Genomic DNA, 21,687 nt, shown 5'->3' on the forward strand with positions numbered 1-21,687 from the left:
GTTTGTTTATATTTTTTAGGGTGGAAGATTACGTGTACAAGAAAAGGTTTTATTTAGTTATGTATTTTCATTATTAGTGCAGATGCACATTAATGTATTTCAGCTATAATTATAATAAATACCTGGCCTTGAACTGAACCACCAGTATTCACGGTACTCTTAAAAAGCAGTAACCTTAACATTTTATTAATAGAATCTTACAGTTCACCATGTGTCTGACAGTGCATCTCGTCTGCAGCCAGATGCTATTGGTTGAGTGTGCTGATGTGACGTGCGTGGCTGAACACGCCGATTGCACTGTACAAGCAGCTTCATTTAGTTCTTATACTGATCGCTTTTGGAATTTTTGTGATTGCTATGGTAATTGTTTTACAGCCAATATATAGGTGTGTGTGTGTAGCTATGTAAATATATTTTAAAAAGTGAATTAACACTTATAGGTGTGTGTGTGTGTGTGTGTGTGTGTGTGTGTGTGTGTGCGTGTGTGTGTGTGTGTTTGTGGGTGCGTGCGTGCGTGCATGCTTGTGTTTTTATTCACTTTTACCCCAATAATAGAACAGCAATCACGACAATTCATTACATTAAATGTACATAAGAACATAATATTATAAAATTATATGTTTATAATGTAAAGTGTAACATTATAGTCCTACAGCTGGTCACCATATCTCACGATGCACGGTAACGGGCAAAAAAAACTGTTACCTTCCATGTTTTACACAAATAGCCTTATTGTTCTCCATATTCACTCTTTTGACATCTAATGCCTTTTATTTCTTATCCTGGAGAGCATTTAGCTGTGATGAGAACAGTGACAGTCCTACAGCAGGTCACCATATCTCACAATGCACGTAACTTGGACTTTGATTTTAAGTATATTTAAGTATATATATATTTTTTTTAATTTAACAAACTTTATTTTTCAAAACAGCTAAATACTTATTAAAAAAATGTAGATTATGTTGCATTTCAGAAGCATTTGATTATCATGTACCATAATGCAATTTGAATATGTATATAAACGGAAATACACCCGTAAAACATGTAGTACAGAAAATTTCCGTTAAATATGTAAAAATGTAGCACAATTATATAGTTAAAATATACAGTCATATAACAGTTAATGTCCTACACAATCACAATAACCACATCAATGAAGCTTAAGTCTTGCAAATTACTTTATTACTTGTTTTGCATGTTTGCAAAAGAAAATGCAGTGGAAACTTAAACTGAAAGCATAAACTGGCATGCAGCAAAGCTGGAGTACTTCCTGGGGTCAACCATTTTAGCACACTGTGGAACCATCGGTCACACACGTCACACTGAAACAAAAATTCTAGGATAAATATCTGAAATACAGTTGTGTTCAAAATTATTCAACACCCAATGCTGTAAATGGTTTTAGGGAATTTAGTGTACATTTGTAACTGTATTCCGAATAAATTCCTACAAGGACTTCTTAAAGAACCATATGCAACTAAAATGACATCAATTAGTTTTGTAATACAGTAGTAAATGTTTCTTTTGTGAATTCTTCATTGACATAATTATTCAACCCCTTAAAGACTACCACTCTGAAGAACAGAGGTTCAATGAAGTGTTTTCAATCAGGTATTGAAAACACCTGTGGATATCAGGGAGCAGCATTAAAGCCTAATAAGCACCAATTAGGCAGCTTTAAAATGACTGTGATACTCAGCTCCTTCTAGACATTTACTGGTGTGGTTACAAACATGGTGAGGTCAAGAGAATGGTCCAGGAAGACAAGAGAACAGGTGATTACTCTTCACAGGAAGGGCAATGGCTATAAAAAGATTGCAAAGATGTTAAACATACCAAGAGACACCATAGGAAGAATCATTCGCAAATTCAAGGCAAAGGGCACTGTTGAAACGCTACCTGGTCGTGGCAGAAAGAAGATGCTGACTTCGACTGCTGTGCGCTACCTGAACCGTAGAGTGGAGAAAAGTCCCCGTGTGACTGCTGAGGAACTGAGAAAAGGTTTGTCAGATGTGGGTACTGAAGTTTCTGCTCAGACAATACGGCGCACCCTGCGTAATGAAGGCCTCCATGCCAGAACTCCCAGGCGCACCCCCTTGCTGTCCCCACAGAATAAGAAGAGTCAACTGCAGTATGCCAAAAGTCATGTGGACAAACCACAGAAGTTTTGGGATAGTGTTCTGTGGACTGATGAAACAAAATTAGAACTGTTTGGGCCCATGGATAAACGCTATGTTTGGAGGAGGAAGAACAAGGCCTATGAAGAACAGAACACCTTGCCTACTGTGAAGCATGGCGGGGGTCAATCATGCTTTGGGGCTGTTTTGGCTCTGCAGGTACTGGGAAGGAGATATTGGAGATATTGGATGACAATGTGATGCAGTCCGTCACAAACCTGAGGCTTGGAAGACGTTGGACCTTTCAACAGGACTATGATCCTAAGCATACCTCCAAGTCCACTAGAGCATGGTTGCATATTAAAGGCTGGAACATTTTGAAGTGGCCATCGCAGTCACCAGACTTAAATCTGATTGAGAACCTCTGGTGGGACTTAAAGAAAGCAGTTGCAGTGTGCAAGCCTAAGAATGTGACTTAACTGGAGGCTTTTGCCCATGATGAATGGGCGAAGATACCCGTAGATCGCTGCAAGACACTTGTGTCAAGCTATGCTTCACGTTTAAAAGCTGTTATAACTGTAAAAGGATGTTGTACTAAGTACTAAGATTGAATGTCACTTGGGGGTTGAATAAAACTGATAATGATGTGAGCTCAGAAAAGACATTTCTGGTTATTTCATTATAAATATTATGTTATATTTGTCTGACCTACACGTGCCTCTTTGATTTAATTGTAAGCAGGATGACTGAATAATCATAATCAATGTCAAACCGATCAAAACAATCAATTTCAGTGGGGGTTGAATAATTTTGAACACAACTGTACAGTATAGCATACTATCATGATAGAAGTATACTTAATACAATTTTCTCCCAAGCATTTTTTTTTTGTTTGGCTGTTGTCGTTCCTTGCCTCGCATCCTTCTCCCCACAAATGTGGCAAAGCTCACGGAGGTCATCTGGTCACCAATAAAACAATACAACTTTGTAATGGGTTTCATCTTTTAATCATTGAAATAATGTATGATATTGTGAAAATCACAGAAGTAACCAAATAATAACTGTCTCGCTTCGAAATGTTATCGTACTGTCTTCTGTACTCTTCAACCTCAGAGTGGTCTTTCAAAAATTGAAGAGGCTCTTCAGCAAGTATTTTAAGAAAGTTAACTATGCTTTATTGTTGTAAAAGTGTAATAGTGATCGATGCTTTGGCAGATTTATAACAACTTAAAGACAAATACCATGGATAACAGTTACTGTAGTAAGACTGTATTTATTGTAGGGATAATGAATATTTGAAAAGCCTATAGCTGTAACACTCCAGCCTGTCCCCTGCCAGTGTTTCCCATGTGTTTTGCCTTGTCACTGTTTTCACCTGTCCCTCGTTATTGTTATTTACTCCCGCACCTGATTCTGGGTTCCCAGAGTGTTTCCGTTTGTATTTAAGCCGTGTATGGTTCTCAGTTCAGCCCGAGCCACCTCAGCTGGCCCCTCTCGATGTGGAGGAGCAGCGGCTCTACTCTAAGCTCCTCCCGAGTGACCGAGCTTCTCACTCTATCTCTAAGGGATCGCCCAGCCACCCTGCGGAGAAAGCTCATTTCGGCCGCCTGTATCCGGGATCTTGTCCTTTCGGTCATGACCCACAGCTCATGACCATAGGTGAGAGTAGGAATGTAGATTGACCGGTAAATCGAGAGCTTCGCCTTGCAGCTCAGCTCCTTCTTCACCACGACAGACCGGTACAGCGACCGTTCCATCCTTCCCTCACTCGTGAACAAGACCCCAAGATACTTGAACTCCTCCACTTGAGGCAGGAACTCTCCACCAACCTGAAGGGGGCAAGCCACCCTTTTCCGACTGAGAACCATGGCCTCGGCTGCAAACTGTCCCAGTGCATGCTGAAGGTCATGGTCTGATGGGGCCAGCGCGACAACATCATCCAAAAAGCAGAGATGAAATCGTGTGGTCCCCAAATCCGACACCCTCCGGCCCCTGGCTGGGCCTAGAAATTCTGTCCATAAAAATTATGAACAGGACCGGCGACAAACGGCAGCCCTGCCGTAGTCTAACCCGCAGCGGGAATAAGTCTGACTTACTGCCGGCAATGCGAACCAAGCTCCTGCTCCGATCGTACAGGGACCGGATGGCCCTCAGCAAAGGGTCCCGAATCCCATACTCCCGGAGCACCCTCCACATGATGCCGCGAGGGACACAGTCGAATGCCTTCTCCAAATCCACAAAACTCATGTGGATTGGTTGGGCAAACTCTCCAGCACCCTGGAGAGGGTATAGAGCTGGTCCAGTGTTCCACGACCGGGACGAAAACCACACTGTTCCTCCTGAATCCGAGGTTATACAATCGGCCGGATTCTCCTCTCCAGTACCCTTGCAAAGACTTTCCCGGGGAGGCTGAGAAGTGTGATCCCCGATAGTTGGAGCACATCCTCCAGTCCCCCTTCTTAAAAAGAGGGACCACCACCCCGGTCTGCCAGTCCAAAGGCACTGTCCCCAACCGCCACGTGGTGCTGCAGAGGCGTGTCAGCCAAGACACCCCCACAACATCCAGAGACTTGAGGTACTCATGTCCGCCTCAGAGCCCTCAGCCTCTGCTTCCTCAATGGAAGACGTGACAGCGGGATTGAGGAGATCTTCGAAGTATTCCTTCCACCGCCCGATGATATCCCCGGTCGAGGTCAACAGCTGCCCCCCACTGTAAACAGCATTGGTTGGGCACTGCTTCCCCCTCCAGAGGTGCCAGACGGAGGTGGAAGTTGAAGATCTCTCTGACAGGGGATTCGGCCAAACGTTCCCAACAGACCCTCACAGTACATTTGGGTCTGCCGAGTCTGTCCAGCTTCCTCCCCCGCCATCGGATCCAACTCACCACCAGGTGGTGATCAGTTGACAGCTCTGCCCCTCTCTTCTGCTTGAACAAAGTGTTCGTTATGGACAAGCTGTAACTAGCACAGAAGTCTAATAACAGAACACCACTCGGTTTCAGATCAGGGGGGCCGTTCCTCCCAATCACGCCCCTCCAGGTCTCACTGTCATTGCCCACGTGGGCGTTGAAGTCCCCCAGCAGGACGACAGAGTCCCCAGTCGGAGCGCTTTCCAGCACCCCTCCCAGAGTCTTCAAGAAGGCCGGGTACTCTACACTGCCGTTTGGCCCATAGACACACACGACAGTGAAAGACCTATCCCCGACCCGAAGGCGCAGGGAAGCGACCCTCTCGTTCACCGGGGTAAACTCCAACACATGGCGGCTGAGCTGGGGGGCTATAAGCAAACCCACACCAGCCCGCCGCCTTTCACCATGGGCAACTCCAGAGTGGTGAAGAGGCCATCCTCTCCCGAGAAGTGTGGTTCCAGAGCCCAAGCTGTCCGTAGAGGTGATCCCAACTACCTCTAGTCGGAATCTCTGCACCTCACGCTCGATCTCAGGCCCCTTTCCCGCCAGAGAGGCCTGAAATTGAAATAGCACCTCAAAATGCATCCATTTGTCACACCTTTTGAAACAGTTATTAGATTTGTACATGAATGTGGACTTCTGTAACATCTGTGATTGAAAAAACATTTTTTTTAAAAAGAATGTACATACTCATGCTGAAATGAAAGGAAACAGTAATTGTTAAATTTTACAAGAAAAATACTAATTTGCTAATAATAGAATCAGATGTAGTTATATTTTAAATATTTAAAATATTAAAAACAAGTGCAGCATTTTTGCTGTAAGCCCACATAAAGTATTATGTATCCCGATTTTTTTATTTATAGTGATATTATATTACTGAAAAATTAGAAGAAAATTGCTGTAATTGAAAATACTCGTAAAATTTTAATACCTTATAATTTATGTAACATTTTTACAGTATTACAACTTCATGTTCATTTTAGTCAAATTTGTATTAGTTTTTTTTCTATTCATACCTGTTCAACAAACACAGGCTATATATTTTAAAATTATTTAGATTTTTTTGTTTTCAACTGATGGTAGGGCTCTTATAATTTTTTTATTTTTTATTATGAAAAATGTTGGGCCTACATTGCCCATTCCTTCTCTTTACTTTGAAAGCCCATTTATTATCTGTCTTGTATTTCTTTACACCATCTGTAGACGTTCCCATGGCCTATTTCACATTTCCGGGTTTCTCAGCAGCTGAAGTTAGTGAATGGACTACAACAATTCATTTATTTTTTGTGTGAAATTTGATGCAAATGTAATATAACATATTATGTCATACATACACTTAAACAATTAAAATAAAATATGTAAAAAATATTTGGAGGACTTACTACGTTGACCGTTGAAACGTACGTCATCACGTCTTGCGTAAAGGCCAGCGCATGCTGTGCTGTCGAAGCATTATCAAGTGAGAAATAGACATCTCATGAAATAAAAAATATGTTATATTGGGTAAAAGTTTATGCTTTTTTTATATACTGTCAATTGTAGTTTGTGGATACAAAATCGGAATTTGCAGGTTTCACGTGTAATGTAACAGCGAGTGTCTTAGGGCTTTAAACAGCTTTATTTATAGTTCATACAAAACAAGTTTGTGCTTCAGAAACGCAGTGACGTGACGCCGTGTGGAAACAACCCACGAACGATGTCATCGGATAACCTGTCAAAATATTACACTCACAAAAGTAAATGAGTTAAGACAACAGAATACGATAAAAGGCTGAAAATTAAATGAACATTTCTGAATTGAAGTTATCATGCGAAACGGCTTCGGGGTGCAGCAGCTGTGCAGAGCGTTCTAGCCCCATGATGCACCGTCAGTTCCAAGGTGTGAATCTCATTGTTTTATTGTGAGTAGTAGATAACAATTGAAGTGGAAGACTTCAACGAGTGCTTCCCTCTGTTCAGTTGGTGATGGTGGCCGGACGAAACAGAGGGTTTGAATCTGTCAGCTTCTTCACCCTCAAACATGTGACTACTGCTGCATGGGTCTTGAACGGGCTTATATGGTTGCCGGCCGGGCGTTGCGGGTCACTCTGTCTCACCACGATGAGCGGAAGACTCGGCCTCAGAAGCAGGACAGCAGCAGTGAATCACATCCTGCTGGACGGTTTACGTCTGCTGTCTCTCAAGTGACATGAGCCAACATTACAGATTACTTGAGACTAAATTCCAATAACAATCAAGGTAAATAGCCGAACTTGGCTCTTGTTGGCTTCTAGAATTTAGAAGTAAGACATAAGTAATATTGCATATAAGAATTTAGGGTCCGTTTAATAGTTGACCTGTGGTTCTCTCTCCTTTATCTCAAATGTGTGCTTTCACTGTGCGTGTGTGCCAGTCTGTTTGCGTGTGTGCGTCTATGTCAATGTGTGTAAGTATATATGCATATTGTGTGTGTGGAGCATTTGTATGTCTGTCTTTTGTTGTTTTCACCTTTTTCTTGTTTTTACAGGAATTGTAATAATAAATGAAGTTGACTTGAGTTGAGTTGAGTTGTCATCGTCATCGAAGAACCTGTAAAAATATTAAACTCGCAGAGGTAAATAAGTCAATAAAGCAAAAAGTAACGCAAGGGAAAATCTGAAAATATAACAAGAACAGTATTAAAAAAAGTTAAGAAATACGATTCTGTAAATCGTTCATCGTTTTGTGTAGAAATTGAAGTTGGCCTAATTCATTAAACATTGTAAATCGCCTTAAAAACAAAAAGTCTAACAGCTAGTTACAGTTATAAAAATCAACAAATTGGATGAATAATAAATGAATATAAATAATAAATGAATCATATGGTTATGCTGTGGGGCATGCGCAGCTCGGGAGAAAGTGTTTCTTCGAGCCTACGTCACTGCGTATTGGTTCCGCTGCTCGTTTTATTTTAAAAAACGTTTTGATTTTATTTTAAATTTGATCGTTTTAGTTTTTTACGTAACAAAGTTTTATTTTAGCATTGTGATTTTTGCTCACACATAGAAAAACACGAATGTCAAAAGAATCTGCCTTTTTATCGGACTCCGTACTAAGCAACGCCACTATCCGGCGATGTATTCTTTTGTTAAAAATTTCTTACTAAAGCTATTTCTCATTTGTATTAATTTTAATTAACGTGATTGCTATTAAAAAATACATCGATTTTGTCTTCATTGCAAAACGACGTATGACGTATATGTGGTCATATCACGTAAAACATCGGTCACTAGGCAACAACTGCGTAGCTGATGTTCTACAAAAAAACAAACATTCGTTTGACGAGCCGCTGGATGAGACGGAGCGATCTTCAGATTTGCCTTTACATCTCTTGACTTTTATTGAACAATTCATTTCGTTAATTCATTCATTTAACAATAAATTTTCATCTGAATTACTGACTGTGCTATTTTTGTCTTGTTTTAACATTTCTTGTGAGTTATTTGAGGTTATTTTTACAGGTCAGATGACATCGTTCGTCGGAGGAAGCTATTGTGCGGCTTGCGTACCGAGGGATCAGATCGCCTCGTTGTTCGTGGGGGACCTTCATCCAGAAGTGTCCGAGTTCATCCTCCATCAGACGTTCAGCCCGTTCGGTCCGATCCAGTCCGTGCGGGTCTGCAGAGACAGGGTGACTCGGCGATCCCTGCGGTATGGTTATGTTAACTTTGTTAACCTCGCCAATGGTAAGTTGTCTTTCCATTCTTCACCTTAACATCTTGGTAAACACATTTTGAATTGAAATTTACAGCCTCGTGTATTTTTCTCCTCGATGTTGCTTCCTGTAAATCGTCTTTAAATTAAGCTCTATGAAGTGTGCCCGTAGAAATAAACTTGCAATGTCTTGTCTCGTCTCTTATCAACTCTGTCTTTCAGCCGAGAGTGCCATGGACAACCTGATGTGCCAGGAACTTCTGGGCAGACCCATGCGGATCATGTTCTCCCAGCGTGATTCCACGGTGAGGACGACTGGGGTCGGGAACATCTTCGTCAAGGGTCAGGCCAGCAGCATCCATGGTGCCTGCCTTCATGAAAGCTTCTCGCTTTTTGGGAAGATCCTGTCCTGCAAGGTAATATCCGCAGTTTGATTGTTTTCTTATATAAGGCAGATCATGCGTTGACGTCTGAATTCATCTCGGTGGTCAAGGTGGTCTGCGATGCAAACGGATCCAAAGGTTATGGATTCGTCCACTTTGCCACCTTTGAAGCGGCAGAGAAGGCCATCAAAGCGCTTGATGGCATGTTGTTGGACGACCAGCTGGTGTAAGTGGATCTCAGTTGTGCTTCTTGTACTTTGTCTTGTCTAATCGTATAGAGCTGAGCTCATTCGGTTTGTCTTTTAAAGGTCCATTGGCCACTTTAAAACCTTCGAAGAGCGTCGTGTTGATGTGCAGGTCATGGCTCAGGACAATGAGAGGCGCTACCCGGTATCCAAACCCTTTGATCACTTAACAAATCTTTTACGTTTACGTCTGCTGTTCCTCAAGTGAGATGAGCCAATATTACAGGTTATTCGAGTTTTCAAGCCAATAACAATTCACGTAATTAGCTGAACTTCGTTTTATGCATGTGACAGGTTCAAAAACGCCCTGACGTTGTAGAAGATATTTTTGGCTAAAATCTAGAAGAATAATGTCTACAATTGTTTACTATTATAAAATCATTTTAAGAGTTTCTTATCTTAGGGGCCGAATACTAGTTGACACAAAGGACCCTAGGTCAGCTGGGGGAGGAAAACACATCTGTTTTACATTATATTGGGGGTCTCAGAGGATGTGTGTGTGAGAATGTGTGTGTGCTAAGCACACTATATAAGGGCTTCTCCAAAAAGGGAGAAGGGAGTGACATTGCAATCCTACTCCATTAATAAAGTGGTTTTTGTATCAAAACTCGAGACTCCAGAATAATTCCTCAGAACACGCAAAGAAAATTCACAACAGAATTGGCGACCACGGCAGGACCCTTGGAAAGAACACCTAGGTGAACCACAGCAGGCAACTTCTTGACGAGCAACGCAACAAAATTTGGCCAAGGTAAGCAGTTTTTGCTTATATATTTAGGTTGTGTTGTTTGCCAGATATTGCTTGTGGTGAGACACTTTACGTTCTTCTAAATTCATCGAACTAAATTGATTAAAAATGATTAAGCAGTACCTGAGTAAAGGAGTTTTGATCCAAATCCATAAATGCATGCATTGATTTATGTTTACTGTTGGGTTGGTCTTGAGGAGAACAGTTTTCAAATTTTGATAATTATATAAGTGTACAATGCATAGTAGATAAAAATAGTATTAAATAAAAGCGGTAATAAGTCCTATAGGTTAAAAAAGTCCTACAAAGGTTGCCTTTTAAACAGAGAGCAGATTTGTAGGTACTCACAGTTTTGGTAGAAGTGAAATTGTGGGTGTCCCCGTAGTTATTTATTTTATGTTGCATTGTTGATCCAAGGGGACGCGAGAGCAAAATTGTATTTAATTCAAGTGTGGCCTATTGTTGATCCAGGTGGAAACGAGTGCAAAATTTAGTTCAAGGGAGGCCTACTGTTGATCCACGTGGAAACTTAGGCAATTTGAGGGGGGGTTGTGTTTGGTATGTAACCGGTTTCGTGTGTAAAGTTGTATTTTCTGTGTGTGCATGACTGCAGTATGAGTGTGACATAGATTTTTCATCTCAGAGCGGTGACTGCGTACTCCTCTGTGTCTCACAGAAGGAGCGTAGTTGTTGGTTCATTTGTGAGATTTACATATAACCCTGTGTAGTAGAGTAGGCGGGGCGAGACCGTGGTTCGAGTCCGGTGAGTAATTGTGAATTAGCGCCAGCTGTGCGCACACCGGGCTCGAATCACGTAGGAGATGGGAGCATAAAAGGAACGAGCGACCGGACCGTCGAAGAGAGAGGACCGGGCCCGAACTTATGTTATGTTTGTATTTATATTATGTTTTGTTCGCCGGCGGTCGTCCGTGAGGGGCCGCCGGCTGTTATATTACTTTATTAAATGTTTAAATGTTTGCCGGTTCCCGCCTCCTTCCTTCCATTTTATTGAAGTTTGTTACATTGGTGCCGAAACCCGGGAGGAAGGAGAGACATGCTGTCGGAGAGTCCTCGCCGCCGAGTGGCCTCGCGGTGCCGTAGAGTTCGGTGGCTCTGGGGAAACGGAAGTGCACAGTGCGGCCACCGTCAAAACTGCGGTGGAACGGCGACCTTTGCTGCCGCGCCCCTGGGTCGAGGTGGGGTGGCTTTCGTCCAAGTGGGAGCGGGGGGGTTGCCGCCGTCCGCCAGAGGCCGGAGCCTGTGTCCGTCCCCCGAGGGGGAGGAGCAGGGGGCGGAAGTGCCGGGTGAGCCACCGCCTGCCAGAGGCCGGAGCCTGCGTCCGTCCGCCCAAGGGGGAGGAACAGGGGACGGGGAACCCGCCCCGACTCCCGGATAAAGGAGGAGCCACCACCGGCCGCCAGGGGGCGGACGGTCGAGCCGTCCACCGAAGCCCCAGGGCCACCGCAAGGCACCGCGAAGGAGAGTACTCCGGCTGGTTGAGGAACGAGCGGCAGCATGTCTGGGAACCGGATTTTTTTTTTTTCCTCTCTCCCCTCTCTCTTTCCGGTCGCTCCGAGGGCTCCCGTCTCCGTTGTCTCGTCTCGTCGCTGCATACCCCCCACCCCATCCCCCCCGAGGGAGGGGGAGGGAGCTTGCACAGTCGCGGGGGTACCCCCCGGCCTGTGAGGGGTGATGGGGGTATGTAGTAGAGTAGGCGGGGCGAGACCGTGGTTCGAGTCGGTGAGTAATTGTGAATTAGCGCCAGCTGTGCGCACACCGGGCTCGAATCACGTAGGAGATGGGAGCATAAAAGGAACGAGCGACCGGACCGTCGAAGAGAGAGGACCGGGCCCGAACTTATGTTATGTTTGTATTTATATTATGTTTTGTTCGCCGGCGGTCGTCCGTGAGGGGCCGCCGGCTGTTATATTACTTTATTAAATGTTTAAATGTTTGCCGGTTCCCGCCTCCTTCCTTCCATTTTATTGAGATTTGTTACACCCTGTAAATAAAGGGATAAGGCATAATATTAATCCTATAGAAAAGGAATACAGTATGAAAGTATGAGCCCTGAATGATAAAGGGACATGGATGTATGTATGCAATAAATGTTCCCAAAACAAATAAAGGAACTGTTATGAATGTTGAATAGTAATTGCTTGAAGTCTTACCTGTATAGGTCAGAGAGATTGAAAGTCTAACATTATAAATAAAATGTATCTCTATTGTTGATGTGAACAATTTTATCTAAAGGAGTGGTTGAATAATAATATGTAACGTTGGCAAATAGGAATAAGTAGCAGATATTGCTGTATGGTATTAGATTATCAGAAGTTTTTTGCATCACTTTGAGAATCTGTGTGTAATTGAAAGCTTTGAGAAAAAGTAATACAAAGGAATTTTGTATAGCTGATAATATTCTGAGGGATAAGAGATTCAAAGTAAAAAGGTATTGCCTATATTGAATAAATATGGCTGCAACGCCTGTAGAACTTATGGGCCTGAAATATCCCTTGTGCAAACAAATGATCATTAAACTTTCTAAAAAATGGCAAAAAAAACATGTATACAAATTGGCCAACTGAGGGTTCGTTTGATTTATCTTTGTTAGGACAAATGGACACATTGGTAAGAAATCACAAGATTAAAAACATGGGTAAAAAACACAAGAAAAGACAGGAAAAACGAGAAAAAGAACAAGAAGTTTTATCATTGTTTATGAAAAAAAGGACGATTATTACTTGAACAGGCAAGAAAAATACTCCAGGAAGGAAATGAAACGAAAGAGGATTTCTGTGTCTCAGGAAGTGTTTGTGCAAACCCTCCCCCATATGTGACCTCTGAAGGTCAATTTCCATTGGTCAAAGGAATTCTAGGGTTAAAAGGTGAAATGTAATTAGAGGGCGACTTTGAAGTAAGTGAAGAAAACCAGATGGAGCCAAAAGTTAGACCAAAAATTAGGCCAGATGAAAGAAAACAGAAAGGCCCGTATTTAGATTGTTACAGGAATGCCAGGGAAGCTTTGTTACAAGTTAAAGCACAATATGAACAAAATATACCAAGTGAAAAGAAAACAGCCGAGCGGACTGAAAGAAAAGAAGAGGAAAGTGATGAAGCAAGGAAAATAGAGGAAGAGATAGGTAGAAGCATTGAAGAGGCAGATGGATTTGTTGAAGAAACGAAGATATTAAGGAGAAGAATGGAAAAGAAAGAAAGTAGGGTTGAGGAAAAAGGTATGGAGTCCTTATCTGATGAAAGTCTGTGGTCACGTGATAGAGATACCAGACGGCTTAGGTCGGTAGCCGTACAACTTCCAATATTGATTAAAGGGGAACAGGGAGAATATATTCCGTGGGCTTCAAGAGACCTACAGGGGCTTGTCACTCGCCTCCCTGACATCAACGAGGGGGCGGGAAAGTGGATAACCATCTTTGAGAATGAGACGGCTGGCAATATTATAGCAGTGGGGGACATAAAATCCAGAAGAAGACCCTTTAATGGCTATTTTATTCAGAAATTCTATTACTGAAGCCACGCCACCAGTTGTAAGAAGCAAGTTAGAGGATGTCGTTGGATTAACGTCCAAATCACACAAAGAATTTGTTGACCATGTGTCCCATATAGTGGAACAATACAGAAAAAATGAACAATCCTTGAAAAATCAAGAGAAAGAACTACAACGGAAGTTAACTCACTTACAGCTTGAAGAACTTACGAGCAAAAATAAGAAAAAGTTTCAGGCAGTGGTAAAAACGCAAGACTCTAACCAAATGACTGTAATTGCTCCTTTGAATGCTCCCTCACCAGATATGCAAACAACTTTCCCTGCAGGAATTTTTCCAGACACCCTCCAGAGCCCTGTCCCCGTCTTCAATGTTTTTACTCACCAGCAGACACCACTGGGAGAATGGCAGAGAAACCCACAGACAAGTGGGCCAAGGGGGAGAGGGAGAGGAAATGGTCCTCCTGGAATGTGCTGGGGATGTGGTCAGCTCGGACATAACAAGCAGAAATATCCATTCAATCCATGGCCTCAGACCCTTGGGGGTGGAAGGGGGATGGGTTGGCAAGCACCTTTGCGAGGTCCAGTGAACCATTGGGGAGGTACAAATCAGGGATATTAGGGATGCCCAGAGAATCCTATGGGGGTGTATCAACTACCAATTTTAACATCTAATGCAAAACAAGAACCGATTTTGCAAATTGAAGTAGAGGGGAAAACCATACCAATGATGATAGACACAGGAGCAGTTTATTCATGTGTAAAATCAAATTACGCCTCACACCACCCCATGTCTGGAAAATTTGTAAACACAGTAGGATTCTCGGGACAAATACAACTAATACCTATGACTGCTCCAGTTTGTTTGCAGACAAATACCAGTCTTAATATCAGATCAGTCTCCTATTAATCTGTTAGGAAGAGATGCATTGTGTAAATTGGGTGTTAATATTTGGTGTTCTTCAGATGGACTATATGTAGATCAGAACGGTACTCAAATGATGATATCAGAGCCGAAAGCTAATGTATACTGGATAGGACAAATAGAGGAGGACGTGAGACAGACGATTAATAAATGGGGTAAATTCATTGAGGCACAGCTTCCTGATGCACAGATACCCAAATCAGGATTTCACTGCACAATGAAATATGACCCTTCGAGGAATACTGACATAGAAAACTAATGGCAGGAAGGAACTAAAGATTAAAAAATTGAAATGATATCACAATATATCATAATAAGTAAACAGGGAGCAGCTTTAAAAATAACAGAAAATGAATTTACAAAGAAATGGTTCAATTTAAATGATTCGATTCCACATATATCTCTATATATAGGAAAAAATTGGGAAACAAAAGACTTGGGACCAATGATGAAAAAAGCAGAAGAAAACGAATGGGAGGCTACAATAAATCCATTAATTTTTCAATCTGTTAACAAAAATTACATAAAAATTATGTGTGGTACTTCTTTGCTAGGAATTCCTCAACAAGTAATTGTTAGCCAAAAAGAGCATACACAAAGGATTTCAACACCAGAAGTGGAAAATAATACTGATGAACTAGGAAGTTGAACAAAAAGTCCCAGCTGAGCTATGGTCCCTGCATGAGACAGATATAGGGTTAGTAAAATCAGCCAGTCCAGTACAAGTGCAACTTAAACCAAATACAAGACTCCCCAGAAAAATGCAATATCCTTTAAACGCGTGGGGGACGTGAGGCTGAATTAGGTATAAAAGATACAATAGAGGGACTTGTTAAATCAGGAGTGTTAATAGAAACAAACAGTTATTGCAACACTCCAATTTATCCTGTCCGTAAAGCAGACAAAATTAAGTGGCGTTTTGTACATGATTTGAGAGCAATTAATTAGATCGTTGAAGATTACCCTGCTGATGTTCCTAATCCACACACGATGCTTACAAATGTTCCTCGTAATGCCAAATATATTACAGTAATTGATCTTTGTTCTGCATTTTTCAGCGTTCCGGTGGCAGAAGAAAGCAGACACCTATTTGCGTTTACATATGCTGGTAAACAATATTCGTATAATCGCCTACCAATGGGGTTCACACACTCACCTCATATCTTTAATCAGGTTCTCAAAGCTGATTTAGAAGACATTATGCTAGACAGCACTTTGATTCAATATATGGATGATGTCATGATATGTTCAGAAACACTTGAACAGTGTCATAGAGATTGCATGAAAGTGCTAACAAGATTAGCCCAAGGAGGGTACAAAGTGACTAAAACCAAACTGCAATATTGTCTGCCACAGGTTGAATATTTAGGACGATTGATAGCATATGGCACAAAGGCCATAGCGCCATCACATTTAGAAGGCATAAGTAAAGGTCCAATGCCACAAACAGTACGCCAAATGTTGACTTTTTTATGAATGACTGGATTCAGTAGTGTTTGGATTTTGGATTATGCTATAAAGACAGCTCCATTGAGAGACTTAGTGAAGCAAGCAGGATTGCAAAACTTAAATGCCTCATTAAAATGGCATACGGATGCCACAATAGCCTTTGAGAGTATTAAGAAAGAGTTACAAAAGGCACCTGTCTTAAGTATACCTGACTATAGTAGACCGTTTCACCTGTATGTTGCAAACAGAGTAGATGGCTTTGCCTCAGCTATATTAATGCAGGACACCTGTAGTGGTAGGAAAAAGCAGCCAATAGCATACTATAGTACAAAACTGGACAATGTAGCTCAGGGATACCCACCATGCTATCAACAAGGTCTTACAGCCTTACATCAGGTGTATGAAAAAGCATCGAGGATCACTATGGGATACCCAGTTTTCATTTACACACATCATAAAACTGTAGAGTTAATTGAGCAAGGAAAATTTGTTTTAACTCCGGCCCGAACCCCATCTTATGCGATGTTACTTACATATCCAGATATTACTATTAAGCGAGGCAACACTGTTAATCCAGCAGAATTCATTCCCTTGGTTGGTGAAGGTAAACCACATGATTGTGTAGCTAACGCCTTAGCATTTACCAGGTTAAGACCTGATCTAGAGTCCATCCCAATTTCCGAAGCTGATGTTTCTTACTTTGTAGATGGATCCAGTTTCAGAGATCATTTGGGAATTCATACAGGATATGCGGTAGTGAGACAAGAAGAAAATGGTTTTGTGCCGGTAATATCCCAACATTGCACACAACCTTGCTCTACTCAACTAGCAGAATTAAAAGCCCTAATAGCTGCGTGTCAAATAGCAAAAGGACAAATAGCAAACATTAACACAGATTCAGCATATTCACATGGGGTGTGTCATCTATTTTGATCAGTATGGAAACAACGTGACTTTAATAAAAGTGATGGAACTCCCATTCAGCAAGCTGAACATATAAGTCAATTAATAAATGCTATGATGCTACCAAAACGATTAGCTATCATAAAATGTCAAGCTCACAAAAAAGGAAATGATTATGTCATTAAAGGTAACAACGCTGCGGATTCAGAAGCTAAAATAGCATCAGGTTGTGAAGTGGCAATTTTAGCTCCAGAAGTTATCGTCGAACCTCATCCTTGTTTAGATGACATTGTCAGAATTCAGCAGCAAGCAGGCCCTTATGAACAATCTATGTGGCATCGACGAGGTGCATCCAAAGATTCTAATAAAATTTGGCGTTCACATGAAGGACATATTATGGCACGACATCACTTCTGCACAGCCTTATCCTAGACGCACATGGTTTTGACCATTGTGCAAAGGGGGAAGTAATAAGGAAAATTAAATTACAAGGTTATTGGTCTCCATACTTGTACGCTATGGTAGCGGAATTTTTGTCAACATGTGAGATCTGTGCCAAGTATAATGTCAGAAAGGGAATAACAACACCAATAGGTCATATACCTGTACCTGAAGGACCCTTTAAACACTTGGTGGTGGACTATGTGGATATGATAAAACGGGTGCAGGGAAAAAGATACATGCTTGTGATTGTTGATCGGTTTAGCCGTTGGGTAGAAGCAGTGCCCTCAGCAGATGAAGGGGCAGGAACAGTGATTACGTTTTTGACGAGAGAAGTTTTTCCTCGCTTTGGTATTCCGTCTATTTTATCGTTGGATAATTGCTCTTCTTTTATACAAAAGACATTAAAACAAGTATTACAACATTTACGAATAAAACAACGATTAGGCTGCATCTACAATCCACAAAGCCAATCTAACATGGGGAAATGTAATGGGATTCTCAAGTCCAAGCTCAACAAAACATGTGCAAGTACTAAACTGAATTGGGTTGATGAATTACCTCTTGCTTTAATGAGTTACCGCATGCAGACTAACAGAATTACTCATTTAACACCGCATGAAATGCTTACAGGTCGACCTATGCCGGTGCCATGCAGCAGAGGCACATACAAAGGACCCCCATTAGAGCAATTGCAAATGGAGTTAAGAGCGTATATGAAAAAACTAACTTCTATCCATAAAGCTATTTGTGTGCAAGAAAAGAGAAAGGAGTCGTGTGAGGCGACGGAGACAACCTGTCCAATGGCCCCAGGGGATGAAGTCTATCTAAGGGTGTTCAGGAGGAAATGGAACGAACCGAGAAGGGAAGGACCTTATAAAGTAGCTGCAGCTACTCCAACCGCCATCCAAGTGGAAGGAAAAACTACTTGCTATCACCTGAACCATTGCAAGAGAGTTCCTAAAGAAAGAACAGGAAGAATAATAACGGAAGTCAATGAGCAAGAAATTCTTGTGGTGGACAACAATGAATTACAAAGTGTGGCAGAAGCAAATGAACAAAGCAGTGAAAATGAAAATTCTGACAATATGCCTGATCATCATATGCTTGTCACAAGTTCAAGCTACAGACAACATGACAACTCCATATCCTATAACTCACAACCATACTTCCCTATCATTAATTATTCAGTCCTCAGCGAAACCTAGTACCAACTCTGTAAATGAACTGTATGGAAAACAACGAAGGAACATTGAAGAAGATTACAGCATGTATGAGGGCGATACCAAACTAGATGCTTTATGGGAAACAGCACAGAGTAATCAATGGCATGAATGGGCAACCTTTACAGCCACAGAGGTAAAAAGAAAGACTGTTTATTCTGTTCTAAAACACAGATGAGCCAAGTGATAGTAATCCCAAATCCTTTCGATTACGAACATTGTGCTAGATTCAACAGAGACTGGATATTTTTGTTCAGCTGAATGTTTGAATTTCCTAAATAATTATCACCAAATGCTTCTCCTAAAGAACATATCTTTATTGAGAGCTAAATGTAAACATGTTGAAATAACTGAAAGTTTAAAAATGCAAGACAACCAAGTAGAAATTCCACTATTGTATACCATAGACTATAGTAAGGAATATGAATGTTTTTTCAAATCCACAGGGGTTATAAACATTGGACAATTTAAAGGGAAATGTAGTGTCATTTGGAATGTAGATAAAGAAATTTTTCTAGATGTCGATGACTCTAGGGATTTCCAACCCTTTCGGGCAGCAGGACTAAGAAGAGGAGAAAGAATAAGTCCAGCTGAAACTTGTGAAAATCAAACTATATCTTTACCTTCAGCAAAGATATATCATGATCAAACTAAAGCAATAGCTGACTATTTCTGGATTTGTGGAAAAAGAAAACTATTGTCTTCTTTACCCCTCGGATGGACAGGAAAATGTACAAGAGTACGATTAATACAAGAAATCAAAATAATAGAATGGGATTCAGAATCCTCAAGGGAAACGCATAAAACAATTAATTACCGAGCTAAGAGAAGTTATACACCAGATCCTAAAGTTTACATAGACTCCATAGGACAGCCTAGAGGAATACCGGGTCAGTTCAAAGCACGAGACGAAGTTAAATCAGGTTTCGAATCAATATTAATTTGGATTTCACCAAACAAAAATACAGAATGGATAAATTATATTTACTACAACCAACAAAGATTCATTAACTATACCAATGAAGCTTTACTTGCTTTAGGGGAACAATTACATGCAACCAGTAAAATGACATGGCAAAATAGATTAGCCCTGAATTGGATGTTAGCAGACAAAGAAGGTGTGTGCGTCTTACTTGGGAACCAATGTTGTACTTATATTCCTAACAATACATCACCAGAAGGAACATTTACTAAAGCTATGACTAAACTCAAAGAATTACAAATAGAATTAGCAACTAATGCTGGAAAAGATGAAAAAACATGGGATTGGTTTAATTTAAAATTAGGAATTTGGGGAGAATGGTTAGCGAAATTAGGAATACTTTTTGGAGTGACAACTGGGATAGGAGGATTATTTTTTTGTTGTGCAATACCCATATTAAAATCCCTAATTATTAAAGCCACAGTTAAACAGATGGACATGTTAAGGTATTATGATGATGAGAAAACAAATTTGACTCAACAAGAATGTTATCAAGAGTTATTACACAAAACAGTATTGACTTTGCAACAGGCAGAGGGGAGTTAGAAAACCTCTTCTGAAAAATTAGGAAGGAAACCTAAACAAATATATTTAGTAACCTAATCAATATTATGCATGCCTGTTTCCATATTTTCTTGATTTTATATTATGGATGGTTTATTTTTATTTTTACATGTTATACATTTGTATCCTTATTATTTCTTCTTGTGTGCACATTTTATTTTATTTTATTTTATTTTATTTTATTAAGATTTCATTTTTTATTTATTATGCGCATTTCTTTATCTTAATTTCTCTAATTTTCATTCATGCTTATCACAATGTGTTATACTTCATTTTAATGTACTTTCTCTTTATTGTTGTATTTACACCAATTTATTTTGTTTACTCTTATTTGTTTATATATATTCTACATAACTGTGAAAACCACAGGCAAGCGCAGAACCTTATGCACGCACATGCTTTAAACAAGTTTTTTGTAACCTATAATCTTATAGTATCAGAATCTTTTACTTCTTTCCTGTCAATGGAGGAGGGAGATGTTTGGTTCTGATACTCCAGAATGCTGTGGCATGATTGGTTATTGGTAATAGAAAATCCCGACTACTTAGTCATTAGATTGACGTCGTGACTTGTATCATGAAACAGTATTCTGGGAAATGGTACGTTAATATCGTACCAAAGGGGGAAATGTAGAAGATATTTTTGGCTAAAATCTAGAAGAATAAAGTCTACAATTGTTTACTATTATAAAATCATTTTAAGAGTTTGTTATCTAAGGGGCCGAATACTAGTTGACACAAAGGACCCTAGGTCAGCTGGGGGAGGAAAACACATCTGTTTTACATTATATTGGGGGTCTCAGAGGATGTGTGTGTGAAAATGTGTGTGTGTTAAGCACACTATATAAGGGCTTCTCCAAAAAGGGAGAAGGTAGTGACATTGCAATCCTACTCCATTAATAAAGTGGTTTTTGTATCAAAACTCGAGACTCCAGAATAATTCCTCAGAACACGCAAAGAAAATTCACAACAGTGTTCACCCTGAAAACCAGCCGCCGCTCCAGCACATCAGTCGACCTACAGCAGCGTGCTTCCTCGCTCAGAGTCAGGGGCCTCTTTATATCTTTCTCATTCTGTAAATGATGCTTCGTCAGCCCTTCATTTTCACGTTATTGTTTGCTCCCACGTATTTATGGAGGATGTACATCTTTACCTGTCTGCAGGTGAGAGTCTCCGCCCACCCATGCCATTCGTCCTGTGGGATGCCGGTAATACTCGGCCTCCGCGCCTGCTGGTCTCTCAGGTGCTCCTGGAATACTGGGTCAGTGCTCATGCATCTGATCTCACTTCGAGATTACCGAATACCACTCAGGGGTAGTATTAAAGTAATAGAGTGATGTATGTTGGTGCATGCAGGCAAGCCAAGCAGTGTTGGATGTGTTGCGTCTATGGTGTTTTTTCTATTATAGTGTTGAGTTTTCTTATATAAAATAATACATTTAGTTAGTTATACGTTTCATGTATTCTTATGAAGCAATATTGGGCCTCATGTAAAGTTTGAGCACTAGAACACCTGCATGAACAACAAACAGCTTATCTTAACTGCACACACACCACAAATAAGTTTAAATAAGGAAGTTTGGTTTGTCGCATAGAGTCAAGGACGCTGGTATTTCTAAACAG

At 40.9% G+C, this 21,687-nt stretch overlaps 1 protein-coding gene across 1 annotated transcript; it reads left to right on the forward strand.

Moving 5' to 3' along the window:
* The first annotated feature begins 6,885 nt into the window (after positions 1-6,885).
* On the forward strand, positions 6,886-21,401 carry LOC130410710 (polyadenylate-binding protein 1-like 2). Its single transcript, XM_056735536.1, has 6 exons — positions 6,886-6,907; positions 8,508-8,732; positions 8,923-9,116; positions 9,194-9,309; positions 9,392-9,473; positions 21,228-21,401. Exons 1-6 carry the CDS (start codon positions 6,886-6,888, stop codon positions 21,399-21,401), a joined length of 813 nt encoding a protein of 270 aa, XP_056591514.1.
* The last annotated feature ends 286 nt before the right edge of the window (positions 21,402-21,687 follow it).

The sequence above is a fragment of the Triplophysa dalaica genome, chromosome 21, assembly GCF_015846415.1.
Source record: "Triplophysa dalaica isolate WHDGS20190420 chromosome 21, ASM1584641v1, whole genome shotgun sequence".
NCBI lineage: Eukaryota > Metazoa > Chordata > Actinopteri > Cypriniformes > Nemacheilidae > Triplophysa > Triplophysa dalaica.